This window comes from Talpa europaea, assembly GCF_964194135.1.
Source record: "Talpa europaea genome assembly, chromosome: 3".
Lineage (NCBI taxonomy): Eukaryota > Metazoa > Chordata > Mammalia > Eulipotyphla > Talpidae > Talpa > Talpa europaea.
The window spans coordinates 30,473,354-30,490,822 of NC_140069.1; the positions used below are offsets into that span (position 1 = coordinate 30,473,354).

General features: G+C 37.9%; 1 protein-coding gene across 1 annotated transcript in view; it reads right to left on the reverse strand.

The window, feature by feature from the left end:
* CPQ (carboxypeptidase Q) overlaps nt 1-17,469 on the reverse strand; it is a gene marked incomplete at its 3' end in the record, with an annotated part of 401,973 nt that overhangs the window by 312,194 nt on the left and 72,310 nt on the right. The window contains exon 2 of the mRNA XM_084230534.1: nt 4,468-4,948. Within this exon, the coding sequence (XP_084086660.1) occupies nt 4,468-4,900 (433 nt within the window). The 5' untranslated portion in view covers nt 4,901-4,948. The remainder of the gene's footprint in view (nt 1-4,467; nt 4,949-17,469) is intronic.

Below are 17,469 nucleotides of genomic sequence, written 5' to 3' on the forward strand. Positions count from 1 at the left end.
ATTTTGGTCCTCCATAATTAATGGATTATTGTGGAATACGAGTAAAAGGAATTTTGAGGACATTAATCATAAAATGAAGTAGAGGCACATGTACCTGGAAACCCACTTATATTTATATTTTAAGGTGACAAAATTAAGACCTATAGTGATAAAATGACTGGCCCAAAGTCACACAACTAGTAAGTGACTAAGCTTGGAACATGGGTTTCCAGGGGAAGTGGCTCTGCACCATTCTACCTGTGTCTAAAGACGCCCATGTGCTGATTTCACACTGTTTCCTATGGGAATTTTTACACACCTGATCCAACCTAACTCTCCAGGCTCCTCAGACTTTAAAATAGTCCAGTTGCCAGACAACTGTTTATATACTTTAAGCCCCACAGAATGAGAAGTGGGGTGAAAGTGAGTCTTGGATCACCACAATAGATTCCAATGAGTAACATTCACTTCCCCTGGGTTTTGAAGGCCTCAGGCGCAATCAGTTACTTGGATTCGTTTTTAATACTAAGCAGATAGGGAAGAGCAGGCCCAGATACGGAATGAGAAATGATGTTAAGAAAGAAACAGGAATGGGAAAACATTTCCAAAAAGAATGTGCAGAAACCAATATATCCTCACTTCATCACAGTATAGGTATCAGTAGCTTTTTAGACAGAGCTACTTCAGGCAGATTACTAAAAGGAAAAAAAATCTTATAAATGAAAATAATATTTTAAAATGTGTACATAAGGCAATAGACTAATGATTAAAAGCAAAAACTCATGCATTTGACAGTTTTTCATGCCTGAACTTGGCCTATTACTTGTTGGGTAAACTAACTAACTCTCTTATAATTTTCTCATCTGTTAACAAACAAAAAATGGGCTAGAAAACAAAATTCAAAACAGTTGGGAGAGCTCAAATGAAAGGATCGTATAGATACATATGGGTACACAGGCTGGTGCCTAACAGATTAGTATATAACAGAAGGCAATTGAACAAAACTCCCAGTTGACACTATGGAACTCAGGCTGAGAATTTCCCCAATACCTTAGAAGACCCTATCACTTTACTCATGCACCCTCAGAAAATCAAAACTGGCCATCAGAGCAGTGCTTCAAAGTAGTGGGGTGAGAAATGTGGCAGATCTTCTCCCCTATAAAACAATGCACTGGGAAAAATTATTTTTAAAACATTTCTTGAAGTCTCTCAAAATTATACTAAGGGCACACAGCAAATGTGGACACATTCATTCTCATTCAATTTACAAGACTGTCTTGAAATTCTGTTGCATTTGGTCATAACCTGCTTCCTTCTCTCATGCACAGCTCCATGTTACAAAAACTCTATTATGGGCATGCTGCTCCAGGAGGACTAAGGCTCCATCCCTCTACGTAGCCTCCACTCATATGGTAGAAATCCTACCTTGAGAGTAGACACTGATAATAGGGATCTTGATGGCCCCCATCTCAGTTCACTATACTGGGAGAGGCAAGCTGAGAAGACCAGAAACTACCACCTCCCCTTCTAGCACCTGCTAGGGCTATCACTCTGCCATTGTGCCTACCTCCTGAGAAGTAGCAAAGAGGATCCTTGAGGAATATGGCAAGCTGGGAAGATAAAGAACTCTGCGGTACTTATATAAGGCAGTGATTTATTTGCAGCAGAACACAGAGAATTCTACACCTAAAGGTGTCATTGAAAAAAAATGAAGAGCTCATTGAAAGCAATTAAATGGGTGCTGGTAGCTTCATGATAATGCTAGCAATAAGCAGAATGACAGAACAATCAGAAGTTTACCAGAAGGAGTCAGGGAAAGAAGCAGCCAGAAAAGCCATCCTGAGATTACAATAAACACTGGAGGCTGGGAAAGCTCTGCCCATGTTAGTACATGGGAACAATCAAAACAAGACAAGGGTCAGAAGTGAAAGCATTTCCCAAACCTCATACAGACCATCAACAAAGGGCAGAAGCCTCACTGGCATAAGAGGTTTTCAGAATAACCTGTGATCTAACAGTGGCTGAAAAACAAGCTATTCTGACCAGGGGGGAGGGGGGAGAGGGGGAGACATTATTAAGCACACTGGAAGATTATGTGATTATGTGCATGTCCAAGACTACATAGGAAACTTCCGAGTTATTAATCCTTATTTGAACTTCGAGCATAAAATAGACTACCAAGCCACAAAATATTCAAGAGTACAGGATAAAAACATAACAGGCTAAAGTGACCTAAGTACAAGCCAATAAGTGGCTTGTGCAGGCCCATGTGTGACTCCTAGGGAACCAAACTAATAAAAATAATGGAAAATAAAATCACTATAAATAGAGTCATCAAAATGTGTACACTGTGGGAGAAATAGACTATATATATATATATATATATATATATAGTACCACTAAGTCATTAAAAAAATAGATGAACAAACAAATAAAATAACATCAATCTCCAATGCGCAGGGAAGAGGAAGGAAGAGTCAGTATCAAGGAGGAAAGAGTAGGCATTAGAAACTGCTTTTGAAGGGGGCCCAGTTGTAGGACACCTCAGACAGACTTTGAAGCCACTATTTTAAATTCATTAAAGTCACTAAAGAAAGCTACAACAATGTCTCATCAAATAGAGAATATCAATAAAGAAAGTGTAAAAAAAGACCAAATGGAAATTCTGGACTTAAAAAGTATAACTGAAAAGAAGAAAAAAAAAATCAGTAGAGGGGCTCAATAGCATAACTGAACTAAAAGAAGAAAGAACCAGTGAACTTGCCAACACATCAATACAGGTTCTGTAATCTGAAAAACAAAGAAAGAAAGAAAAATAAAGGAAGGTAAATGAGCAGAGCTTCAAGAACTTTAAGATACCATTAAGTACATCAACACCCATGATGAAAGTGCCAGATGGAAAGAGAGCAAAAAATAATGCAAAAAAAGAAGGGAGGAGTGTGTGGAGAGAGGAGAAGGATGGAGATTAACTGCTAATAGGTACATAGTTTATTTTGGGGGTTATGAGAATGTTCTACAATTAGATTGTGATGGTGCTTCTACAACTGTGAATATATTAAACACTAATCAACTGTATATTTAAATGAGTAACTATTATGTACATATATATATCAATAAAGATTTTTTTTTAAAAACTGACCATCTACTTTTCTATTGGTCTTCCTCTTAGCATTAGAGAAGATCAGAAGTTTCTATAAACCTTTTATGAACTAGTTTCTATAAACTTCTGCCTTAAGAAAAATAATCCATGAATACATTTGAGACTGACTAATAGCTCACTTTTGACTGATCGTATATTCTTAATCTAGGCATTTATATTATCTTATAAAGCTGTGTCTGGATGTTTATTGTTTACCCTGTATTACAGAGAAATCTCCATTTAAAAAAAAGGGGGAGGTTCCATGTTCTTTGTCCTACCTAATGAAGGATGGAGCTGAGTGGTGAGGGAAAATGAGAGAAGACTTGGAGAACAAGACCTGGAGAGACAACTTGGGAGAGACACATGGGGTAGAAAGACATGTGAAGAAAAAGCGCATGTTTTCTTCTCAGCTTTGTGCTTGCACCAGGGATTTGAAAGAAAAGGAAGGAGTCCCACGGAGTTGAGACATGTAGAGACTTTGGAAGAGACCTGTGGAGAGGCTGACAATGGCAAATGGAACCTTGATTTGTACTTTCATTTTCTTCCTTTTGTCCCAGACTTGCTTGGACTTTTTCTATGGTTCCTGCCAAGAGATGCCTTAGATTTGTGGCAAGTTTTCAGGCCTCAGTGGCCCTGCTTTGAGCCAACCTTGTTTGCCTGGGCATTTACCCATTAAGGGGACTGGCAACTTTGGGTGTTTTATTGGAAAAAACTACTATCCTTTCTTCTCTTTTTTTTCTATGCACACTACTCCTGTGAAGTTCTTTCACACTAGGAGTATGCTTTGTCTTTACCCAATGAATGACAGAACCCCTTGAGAGCTTGCAAGTTTGGAGGTCCCACAGTGTCCCTCAGTCTGCACACTACCGCATCTTGGATAATTCTTTTCATTAGGGGCCTCAGATTCTATAAAAATAACTAAATCAATTCAATGTGCAAGACTCTGCTCCCGATTCCTTAATTCTAAGAAATTCTATACATCGAGGGTACTTGAAGCTATACTTTGTATATTATTTACATGTACCCCAGCTCTCAACAGAATGATACTAATGTCAGATGACAGAAAAACTAGATAAAGATGATAAATATCATCAAACTATAGCTATAAATACTTCATTTAAACAGTGATCCTATACAATCACCTTTCTACTAGAAAAGGTATTAGTAAGGGAGGAAAAGGAAGAAGGAAAAAGTATGAATTGATAAGTTGTTATGACAGTAAATGGCAGATAATTATGTATTTTTATCACCCAAATTGTAATATGAATCATGCATACTATAGCCAATCATGTCACATACATTAGTATTATAAAACGAAAACCAAAATGAATTGAAAAGACAAATGATACCTTCTGGGGGTGTCCCAACACTGCTGCCAAGACCCAAAATCTCCATCTTGTGAATTCGTGGCTCCAGCATCACAGCTGATTCTTCTCCCCTTTCCCAGTGGGGTATTTTGACTGGCTCCAGGTGGACATTCTCCAGCCCATCTTCCCGCAGGTTTTGGTACATGAGTTGGATGGCCTTTTCTAGGCTTTTGGAGCCACTTAGTCTGGGTCCAACAGTATCAACTAGAAGTGCCAGTCGCTCATAGGATCTGTTCTGGGCTTTACCATAAACAGCAAGGTTGATGATTGCTTTAGCAATGTCTCCATAGCAGGCTATTTCTTCTTTTATTTCTTGAAAAGTTCTTTGAGAGACATCTTCCTTATATATAGCCTTACCAGAGTTCAGGGATAAAAGGTGAACAACTCCAACAAATGTGAAGAGAAGGAACTTCATTTTTTTTTTTTTTTTTTTTTTTTTAGTTTGTTTTCTTCCTAACAGTACCTATGGTGAAAAAGAAACAAGATTTAGGGGGAATGAATCACATTGTCATATGTCCACATCCAGAGATTGCTTTTCAAACAGGATTCCTCTTTTCTCCTCAACCATTCATTAGCAACTTCCACCATCAACCTGAGGCATCATGACTCCCAAGAGTGAAGAAAAAGAAATGTTTGGCCTTATTAACATGGCAGCATTTATTAAAACCATAGAAGCATGTTATCCAGTTTAAAGTATGTTTAAAATCCACTAACATAATGGTGTTTAAATACTGTTTAAAATACGATAAAAGAGTAAAATAAGATAACTAGGAATGAGAAACCAAGCAGTGGCAGCTGTGACAGGGCTAGGACAGAATTGTGTGATGCCCTCCCTCCGAACAGGGCGATACAAGCGGTTCCTTCTCCATAATATGCTATTTCCCCTTCGTTTTTGCACTGTCCTTTTAGGCCCTTCCAAAAGCCATCTTTTCTTGGTGCTTTCCCTAACCCCTAAACAACTCTGGTGGACAGTTTCTTATCGTAACCAGGATCCATGAGGATCCTAGAGGAGGAAGATAGTTATTAAGTAAATTGACCAAAGACATACAAAAGTTTTCTCACTCTACAATTTGCACTCCAAATAGTGATAATTAAAGTGTAGCTTGTGAATGAAAGCCAAGTACTTTTCACTAGTCCACAGTTGATAAATACAGAGATTACTAATAAACACATTCAATGCTATGCATCACAAAAGTTTTATACAGAATGAAATTAAAATGATTTCAATTAAACATTCAGTTTCTTACACTGCAGCATTTCAAATGCTTAATAGTCACATGTGGCTAGTGGCTACCATATTGGGCAGTACAAATCAAACATTCTATCATCATAGACAGTTCTATTGGAGCACTGGTTTAGGCACCTGTTTTGCAACCATCCCAGGACAAGTAGGTTCACCATTGGTTCTAGCAGTTTAAAAGAGAATTTTGGAGACCTTGGCATCACTTTCACAGGGTTTAAGGGTAAGTAGGGAGAATCAGTCAGCAGGGAGACAGTAGCTTGAGCCCCTTGCAAATCTCTACACACCCTTTTCTCTGGGCTTCCTCTGGTAGCTGCCGCTTGACCTCTCATAGCTGTTCTGCTGTAGCTGTGTATTCTATTCGACAGTAATAATGTAGGGTAAAGTAAATGTCAGGCGTTTCTGCCTTCCCGCCATCAGGATAGATGATGGATCCTTGCGGTCCTGAATTCATGCCTGAGGGCGGGCACCTGGAAGAGGGTGTGGGCCTAGGTAGGTGGGATTCACCTGGGCTAAGACTGTGCTTTTTAAGGGCGGCGTCATGGGTTCGACAGCAGAAGCTGAAGAGAAGCCGAGAGAGAAGCAAAGAAGCAGAAGCAGAGAACGCCAGAGAGCCCAGAGAGAGTGAAGATTTGCTGGAGGCTGGGAGGACTGCCAGCCTCCTGGCCCCCCAGCACCCCTGCCTGCCATGTACCCGCTAAATCCCAATAAAAGACCTGCAAAAAAACCACTGAGGACTCTGACTCCTCCTTCACCCGGTCTGCTGGATCTGAAAACCTGCACTGTGGTCCTGTCCTGCCTTTACACTGTGTCTGAGTAATGCCACCCTTATATCCCTTCCCTCCTAGGCACAGGTGTGCACACTTGCACATGCGCACACACCCATTATAGTCAGGCACTCGTGCCCCACACTCACGCACCTTCTACATTAACAAGATCAAGGCCATAGGTGATAGACATGGAGGCCAAAGGGGTAAAAGCCAGACCAACTTCATTTACCCTACAGCAACTTATAGACAATTGACAAAATAACTGTACATTTATCTAATTCACTACTATTGCATTATGAAAGTATCAGTCTGCAATAAATTTAAAATCTAAGACTGGTCTTTCACCACATATAATTTGAGAAGCAGTCATAAATTACTATACTATAAGAATAAATTCCAAATTCAGCCTGCATAAAGGCCTTTCAAAATATGTATTCAACAACTACAACCTCATTTCTTTCCTAAACTTCACCTCAATCTCAACCTCAACATGTTTTCATTCTTTCTCTCTCTCTCTCTCTCTCTCATACACACACACTCACACACACACACACACACACACACACACACACACAGCCTAAGCTTCTATATTCTGAGCACTTAAAATGTAGATGGTCTAAACTGAGATGTTTTACAAGTATAAAATACATACATGATTTTCTCTTTTAAATCAAATACTTCATACTAAGTATGAAAAAACAAATACTGCAGATGTATTGGATTCAATGCATATTATTATTATTAATGCCCCATTTCTTTTTAATTTTTAGTATTTCCTTTTAAATTTTTAATATTTCTTTTTAATTTTTAAAATTTTTAATTTTGTTACTGCAAAATTTTAGCTTAATACTTTTATATTTCTATTTGACAGTAATAATGTAGTTGCATTTGATGTGGACACCGTTCTCCAAACACCCAGGGTCTTCCATAACTTTAGGTCTTAACATATGTTCATTCTCTTTTACTTCAAGGCCCTCCTCCTCACCCTACTCCCCTTCACCTTGCAAGTTTCTCCACTAATTCTTTTAATGCAAATGCTTCAAAAATCACCTTCTTTGTGGAGCCTTACCACACAACACCCTACAGTTATTTGACCATTTTCTGTGCTTTTGTCATAATCAACTATATTATCAAATAACTGATGTATTTGTTTATCAATCTGTCTCCTATTTTCCTAGTCAAGTAGGGTAAATTATTCAGCATTAGGCTTCAATCATTGTACCATGTGTAGGCACTCAATACATTTTAATTTAGAGGGTGTATGAGTCCTTACTCTCTCTAGGGCTTAGAGTCCCTCATGTGTGAGGGTACTTGTCTTGCTCACTTCACAAAGAAGTAAAAGAAATAAAAAACTTGCCATCATATCTTCAACATTATGAAAACTATATATTGCCACTATTTTCCTTTTCATTATAACTATTTAACATACTGAGACTTATTTTAAAATAACTAAGTTTTATCAAGCAAAGTATTTCAACATATTACAATTTTTCTAAGTATATTTTTTTCAATATGCTGTTGGTGCAAAAAAAAATGAGGGAAAAGAGTTAATAGGTTATTTGTTAATTAACACCAAACACAGGTATCTACTTCTTGTTAAAAAGTCTCTAAGCAATCTGCAAACATTAACAATTTCACAATACATTTCAAATGATGAATTCAAATCTTATAATGACAACATTGTGGAGATAAGGGTTGCTTAGGGAGCCCTATCCCATATCCTTGCTTTGTAGAAACTTAAACATAACCTGAGTTGTGATTCCCAGGCAGCAGTTAAAGCAGCAACTACAATCAACCAGGTAACAGAACCAACCAGAACAGATTTCCTGGGGGATTAAGAATTGCCTTATTATTGGTAACTACATACTTTTATGTGTAGTAAAAATTCACTGAAGGACATGCAATCTGAGAAGCAGATAACTAAATAAATATATGTGCTCAAACAGATTCATATGTGAAATAAGCATGGGAACACAGAGAAGTTAAACTAAGGGGATCATGTAAAGTCACAGAGAGGATGAACTTCACAAACCATCTCAAGGTCAACTGAGCATCTGTTCAAAAGAGGTATTTGTTGGGGTCAAAATAAGGGGGGATGCAATTGTATGGGGAATATAAAAATAAAAATATAAATAAATAAATAAATAAATATCTTTAAAAAAATTTTAACAAAAGATATATTTGGGGAGGTGGGGGGGGAGCACAATGGACTATGGGTATTTTGGTGGTGGGAGAGTTAGAGTGACCATACCTGAGGGGAAAATCCTACACCATCAGAATATTAACAAGAATGGAAAGCAATGGCACTTCATTAAAATTAATTAATAAAAAGGTATTCAGAAAATAATGCTCCAATTTATTTTTACGTTTTGCACGTATGTCAATTGAATTAATATATAATACACCATTTTGATAATAATGCTTAATACCCAAGATGGGCAATTAATTTTAACACTAAAATCATATATTTACTTCAAAACAGAAACATATCTGTGAGTGTTGTTCTGAATACCTTAACTATACCTCAAATCCCACTAATACAAAAAATACTTTTAAAAGTAAGTTAATTTAAAAGATAATGACTGGCTACTTTTGAATGTATCAGTTTTTCCCCTGAATGTAATATCAGCACTTTAGAAAGCTTACCAAGATCAAAGACACAAAACAAACTATTTGAAAAATCACCTTGTACACCTGACATGAGGAAACACTACATGCTAGCTGATACTAAACCTGGCTTTTCCTAGAACACAATCTGAAGATTACTCATACACTTCATGGCTAGAGTGTATAATTATACGGCACTCCAACTGGACACTGAAAGAATCTTTTCTTGTTTTTAGAAAGGTACAATAGCCCAACTAAGATATGTTTTCATTATTAAATAGTAGAAAGTAATTATTCTTAACAGTCAATATTCTGAGAAGTAACAAAAATGGAACAAGATTTTTGTTATAGTACATTCCACTTTAGAAAAACATTACAAAATAAAATACATAATTTTAAAATGTAGGGACAATAATATGATATATAACTTGTACATTCCTAGCAAGAAATAGAGATTTATAATAAATTAGAATATATATACAGAATAAAGCTAAGTAAACACCAATAATCAAGGACAACTTGAAGAAATTCTCTCCTAATTCAGATGTTTAGGATCTCCATACAACACAAATTTCACTCTAGGTCTGGTGTCAGTTCAGATGAGAAAGATGCTCAAAGACACTAGTATATTTCCAAAAGAACTAAAGACACTAGCCCTCCTTAGTGTGAAAAGACAAAGACCAAAAATAAAAATATTTTTCTGTATAAAATAAAAAAGGGTTTGGATAAGATGAATTTAAGATTTACTCACCAAATCCTTTCTCTCATGTTAGGACCAGGGGTACCAGCTCAAAGCTAATTTTAGGAAAATCAAAAACTCAAATTTTACCCAATGAGTGATAAACACATGCAATCGTTTACCTGAGAAAAAAAGGATTCAATAAAGTCATGAATGACATGAGTCACTGGAAGCTGAGCCATTTTTAATCTCCCAGCAAACACTAGCCTCACATTGACCTAAACAGGGGTCTGGTCATCTGAAAGACCTGTCAGTCTGCCCTGTTCAGAAATGCAAATGTGCCAATATAGTCATGTCATCAAGTAAATGAAGCAAGCTGCAGTGGTATTTTTCTACAATCTGCAAAGGGGGAAAGTAGTTCTACAGTGATCAACATTTCAAACATTCCCTCTCTATGAATTGCAAAAGATGTTTCCTTTGGGTTATAACTTTATTGCTCCCTTCATTTTGCAAAAATTTATTGAGCACCTACTAAGCAATGAAGATACTATTGTTTTTTTTTAAGGTGTTTTTGTTGTTTATTGACAATTTTTATTTATTTATTTATTTATTTATTTATTTATTTATTTTAAATAATAAATTTTATTTTTATATTCCCCATACAATTGCAGCCCCCCCATTCTGACCCCAATCCCTCCCCTCCCACCCCCACCCCCCAAAAAGTGTCTCTGGTTCATAGTTTTTTGTTGATTTTGATTTTCACTTTCTTATAGTTATTCTTTTTCCTGGTCCCTTATTTAAGTTTTCTAGATTCCTGCTATGAGTGAGACCATCCGGTATTTTTCTTTTTCTTTCTGGCTTATTTCGCTGAGCATGATCCCTTCCAGCGCCATCCATGTTGCTGCAAATTGCATGTGTTTATCTTTTTTGACCAAGAAGATGTGGTACATATATACCATGGAATATTACTCAGCATGAAGATACTATTGTATAGGATAATATCTACACCCTCAAAGAACTGCAAAGTGAGAGAAGGAGAGAGAGAGAGGCGCTGTGTCCTTAAGCGAGGTTCTGTGAGCGCAGAGAGGATCAGGAGAAGAAGTGCTGGAGCTAAAGGCCGACAAGTGGAAAAGGGGGGAGCGGCACCCAAGGAAAGGGAGCACTACTGCAGAAGCAACCCCTGCAGAGACAGAGAGGCTCTGCAAATCACTGCCTCCCCAGCAAAGAACATGTGGACTGTAAGTGGGGGAAATGGTGGAAGGGGCAGCACAGGAAGGGAGTAATCCCAAAGGTCTGACTGAAAAGGCTTATTGAGTGAGGCTTCAACAGATATGGAACAAAATGCCCTGGGATGTTATTATAGGAGACACAATGAAGAAAAGAACCAAAAAAAAGGAAGGAAAAGGGGAGATGAAGGAGGAAAGGCAGAGAGGGAAGGAAGGCAGCGTGGAAGGAAGGCAGGAAGAGATGAGGAAAGGAAAGAAAAGAGACAGAGGAGGGGGTAGGAAAAGTGTCTTCTTGATCTTCATTACTTGGCACAAAAACACACCTTATTAGCACGACAATATATGAATGAAGTTCCTCAAAATCCCTGAACAAATCACCACTGATCTACCTCTTTATTCCTTGCAATTTTCAGAGACAAAAGTAACCCAGTCTGACAAAAGATGCATTAGTCAAGCAATTCATTTACAAAGACAGGTAGTATCTTCTTCCATCAAAAATCCCTAAAAGACTAATAACCCAGCTGACAAAAATAATCTAGCACTCTCTAAAACACAGGACATTTGAAATGGCTAAACTGAAAATGCACATTTAAAAAAAAATACTCTTTATTCTTATATACAAAAGGTTGAAGCCATTGTTCCTTTACTTGAATTCAAACTATGGAACTATTATTAAAGGCTATAGCCTTCAAAATGTTAAGCGACTGTTTTTAAAATCCATGCTGTATCACGCCCTTGACTTCAGGAAGTTATATATTCAAAAGCAACTTTAGAGCACTATTTGAGAAAACTGGCTATTCGTTTATTGTCTTCACTATCCATGATTACAGATTATCTTTTTTCACAGAAAGAAATAAAGGTCCCTTATAATGTCATTTTTATTCGGGAAGCAAACTAAAGTTTCTCCTACTGTGAATTATATCCTAATAATAGGCTTACATTTTGAGGAAACAAAACAAAACCCTTTGCTTCTATTTCTAAATATTTTTCCTAAAATACTATTGTTTGAAAATGTCTCCAACTATGATAGAAATGGCAGAATAAATAGACTAAGTGAAGTGTAAAAGGACACAATGTAAAGAGAATGTGCTAAAAGACAGGAGTAAGATTTAGGAACTGAGATATTTATTGATTCTTTTGCTGCATCGCTTTTTCTTCTACAGACTGAATATACTGCTTACATGAAAACTTAAATATTTCCCCTAAACCTCCTATTGCTAAACAGGACTCACTGATACTTTAGTTTCTGTCCACAGCATGTGGCTGACAGAAAGACCAGAAATACTAAATCCTAGCATGGACTCTGCCATATAAAAGTTCACTTCCCACTCCTGCTAACATTCCTGGCTCTATAATAATCAGCCCTTTAATCATCTTAAGGAAGATTCTTTTCTTTATTAAATTCAAAGTTCAAATAATACTAGCTTTCTAATTTCCATGGCTTATTTTCCAATTATTCATTCAGTCATTCGTTGAGAATTTACTACATGCTAGGAACTGTATAAGAATTTGGAGAAGATACAAAAATCATCAAAATTCGGGTGCTATAATTTGCAGGTAGTTAGTTAATCAATGCCCATTCCTCCTTTTTTTTTTAATTTTTGCTAACCACGCTTCAACTTTGTTTGCGGTACAATGGGTTCAGCCCCATGAATCTAAGCCAGTTGTTCTCAAAATGGATAGTACTAACAACAGGAGGCATTCTGAATATGTGGGAGGGGGTGTGTTTTGATTATCATAAGGATATGGGGATCCCTCTAGCAATTAGTTTGCAGGGGCCACCAGACACACTGCTCTGTGGGGAACAATCCTGTGTGCTGAGAACTTTCCAACAGTCCACACAGGCTTTCCTGATGTGAAAAGCCCATTTCCCCAAGCCTTAAACCTAAATCTCTTGCACATATAAATACATGTTGAAAAAGGTTTTGTACAGTTTAAATGCAAGTTTACATTTTCAAGAATGAAGTATCATGCACATCATGAGATATCTGTGCTATGTTTTGCTCAGAACTTTGCCAGGAGCTACCTATCATCTCTCAAGGCCCAGATGACTGTGCAGTTTCGGGGCCAGGGGAGCGGCATCCCCACACCGCAGGGCCATCTGCATTTGCTGCCATCACACTCATCAGCAAGCGACTGACTGCTTCATCACATTGGCTAGTGCCGCCACGCCTGGGAATGTGCATTTTGAAGTACTTTATTATAAATTACTTTAATTTCTCTTTAATTAGTTCAGCATCTTGATTTATTTGAAAAGACACATAAGCACGTTATCTACGATGCTTATTTAAGCAGGCATTGTAAATGATTTGTATTTTTAAAAAATAAAGAGGCATCATGTCTGATGGGATATAGAAAACTATTGGGATAGGAAACTAGTGATTTTAGTGACTTCGACAATTCTCTTCCTTATTCTTAGAGCCAACGTTCCAGCAAGGGAGTTTGCGTGACACAGTGCTACCCACAGAGACCCAAACTGAAGCAGCTGACATGAAAATGGTCACAATTCTTGAACTGCATCAGCCACTTTGTAACCACAAGGACAAGACCTAGAGAACTGGTCCTCACATCCCTGAGCCCCAGAACCAATACCAGCACCACCAACTTGTCTGTCACATGAGAAAAATAAACTCCATTTGTTTTAGTCACTGTTAGTTGGATTTTTGGTTCCTGCAGCTGTAAACACATTTCCAACTGCTGTACTACCTTAGGGGCTTCTAGGGAAGTCATAATGAAATATACTGTTTATGCTAATTAACATCACACGCAAGGCCTAGGATCTGGCATGTGGTCTACCTAACCTTCCCACAGGCGCCTGTATTCTAAATATCCAACACCAAACTCAGAATCTTCCTTTTCAAACCTGTTCTTTATTTGTTCCCCACCACAGACAGTAAATTAGAAACAGCAGTGTTTAGAGTCTTCCCTCTCCCTCAGGGAGAACAGGTGAACGGTCCACAAATCCTGCCTGTGTTCCCTTCAAATTCTTTTTTATTTCCCTGCTCGTCAACCTGACCGTCTCTTCCCCGGCTCAGCACATTGTTATCCTTCACCTAAAATACTTCCTCCCTCATCTCCCTGCCTTACAAGCAGGTCCTTTTCCATTGCCATCAGATCTATTTTAAACCCAAATCGAGTAACACCTTGGCTTGACACACTGCTTGCCTGCATTCGATGTTGAGTGTTATGGGTATGGCTTTGCAGTATTCACAATCACCCCCTGTTATTCCCCCACCCTTACACTACAGTCCCCAACAGACTGTTTACCAGTCCTTGAGGTCAAAGAACACTCTCTCTACCTCTCTGGCTTTACTCATGCTGTTCTCTCTGCCAGTAACACCCTACCAACCCTTTCTCCATTTGGAGAAGCCACATCCATGATGCCAGAGCCAGCTCATCAGTCTCCACTCAAGGTGGAACCACTCTAAGCAAATAGCACCATTCCTGTCAATAAATATTTATAGAGTAAAGGACTAAATTCATCAAACAATAGTTGTATTTCAGAACAGAAGTATACAGCTCTGATTCATCACTTTAATGATTACTTTTCCTGCATCGGGCAATAGTTTGCTCCTTTAAATTATAGCATATTCGCAAGATCCTTTCATAAATGGAGTCAAGAGACCTGGAGCTTGGTCCTGGCTATCCCTCTCTAGATGCATGGCTTTGAACAACTTATTTGAAGTCTTTCTTAACACGTAAAGTAAGGGGTTATATTTCAGCTGTAACATTCTGTTACAAATTTTCTTTAAAATTTAGTATCAATCACTTTTCTTTATACTCCATGTTAACACTTGACCGAATCACCTTATACCAAACTCATAATTGGCTCATATATAAAAACCACTACTTAATGCACTGTTTTGATGTCTTCTGCCACCAGGCAACTGAAATCAGAACCACAAAGGTCACTGTGGATGTCCTTATTTCTAAATTCAATGAAAACATGTCAATTCCCATCATACTCATCATCTAAAACATCTGACATTATGGACAGTTTCTCCTTTTCCAAACATTCCTCTCCCCATATCTCGGCTCTCCTTCCTAATCTTTTCTGTGGAGTCTTTTCCTTCCACCTATCCTTTAAAGCTTAGTGTTTCCTGTGGCTCTCTCCTTAAGCCTCATCTACCACACATTCTAACTGGCAAGGTTGTTCACCCCCAGGCATCATTTACCATCTTCAGCTTGACCCATCTATAGGTTGGTAAGTCCTCTTAGTTTGGATGCCCAGGGGCACCGCAAAACTCAACATATTCAAATCCTTCTCATGATTTTTCCTTCAGAGTCTGTTCCTCCTGAACTCGCATTCTTGGTGCATGGCATTCCCACCACCCCATTACCTGGACCACTCAGGACACCACACCCTCTTTTAAGCCCTTTTGTTACTTAATCATTAAATACTATCAAATTTAACTTCCAAAAAATGCCTCCAAACCCATCCTTCCCTTCTAAACCTTCCTCACCACCTTGACTTCTGGCCCTATTATCTTGCCCTGAACCACTATAGCAATCTCCTAACTGATCTCCTTGCCTCTAACCTCTTCTTCTCCCATCCATTCTCTTTGCAGTTGTTATCTTTCTTCCAATATTTACATTAAACTGTCTCTCCCACAATACCGTAAGCTTAGTGTGAGCAGGGACTGTAGAATCCATCCTAGAACCCCTGGTCTGGCAACAGTAGACAGTGACACAGGCAGGGAATACACACACACACACACACACACACACACACGTGTGTGTTTGTATTCCACATATAGTATATATATTCTATATATGTGTATATTCTACATATAAAATATATATAGTCTATATATAGACTTTAACATGTAAAGTAAGTAAAGTTACTTTACTTTAACATGTAAAGTAAATACATATATATTTTATATATATATATATATATATATGTATGCATCTACATATAGAAGGTGGTTCCTGAGTTAGTTTTGGAAGACTCTAGGAGCTAGCAGGCATGTGAGTTGGGGAGGAAAAGTCAATGTGCGATCCAGGCTTCAGCATAGCACTTCTCTCTGCATAACTCAAGGAAAGGTACTCAATACATCTCATGTGCTTAGTGAATAACGTACTGTTCTGAATTGAACCTTTCTATATAAATAGATAATCCCCAGATACAGGACCAATTCTTCTCATAGACGTTCATGTCCTCTTTGGTGTCTAATGTACTGCTTTTCAGAGTAAGTTATATTTGTAGATAAAAGTTTCTTTGTATCTATTTTCTTGTGATGGAGGACTGGGGGGCAAGATAGGAAGCGCTGAAGAGACTAGACAAGCTCTTTGTTCCCACTGCACCCTAAATTCCAATTGCTATCAAAAAGTCATAAAGTTTGATATTGATGAAATTCATATGGAATCACAAAAAACCCCGAATAGCCAAACCTCTCCTGAAAAAAAAAGAAGGGAATGGAGGCATCAAACTCCCAGACTTCAAACTCTACTACAAAGCCATAATCATCAAAACGGCATGGTATTGGAACAAGAACAGACATACAGACCAATGGAATCGAATAGAAAATCCAGAAATAAACCCACAGATTTATGGTCAACTAATCTTTGACAAAGGAGCAAAGAATATGCATTGGAGCAAAGAAAGTTTGTTCAATAAATGGTGCTGGGAAAACTGGGTCGCTACATGCAAAAGAATGAAGCTTGACCACTACCTCACACCATATACAAAAATCAACTCAAAATGGATTAAAGAACTAGACATGAGACCTGAAACCATAAAATACATAGAAGGAAATATAGGCGAAACACTACGTGATTTGCATATCAAAGACATCTTTACAGACACATCACCCAAAGCAGTGATAGTGAAGGCAAAGATAAACAGCTGGGACTACATCAAATTAAAGAGCTTCTGCACAGCAAAAGAGACAATAACAAAAACAAAGAGAAACCCCACCAACTGGGAGAACATTTTTGCACACAACACTAATGATAAAGGACTGATCACAAAAATCTGCAAAGAGCTGATGAGACTCAATAACAACAAAGAAAATAATCCAGTCAAAAAATGGACAGAGGAGCTAAAAAGAAACTTCTCTGAAGAGGAAATGCGAATGGCCAACAGGCATATGAAAAAATGTTCAACATCACTTGCAATCAGGGAAATGCAAATCAAAACTACCATGAGATACCATCTAACACCAGTGAGAATGGCACATATTAAAAAAACTAGCAACAACAAATGTTGGCGAGGTTGTGGAGAAAAAGGAACTCTTCTGCACTGTTGGTGGGAGCGCAAACTGGTCCAACCACTATGGAGAGCTGTGTGGAGATTTCTGGACCTACTAAACATAGAGCTTCCACAGGATCCAGCAATTCCACTCCTAGGTATTTACCCAAAGGACACAGAAACATCAATTCCAAAGAACACCTGCACCCCTATGTTTATAGCAGCACTATTTACAATAGCTAAGCTTTGGAAACAGCCCAAATGCCCAA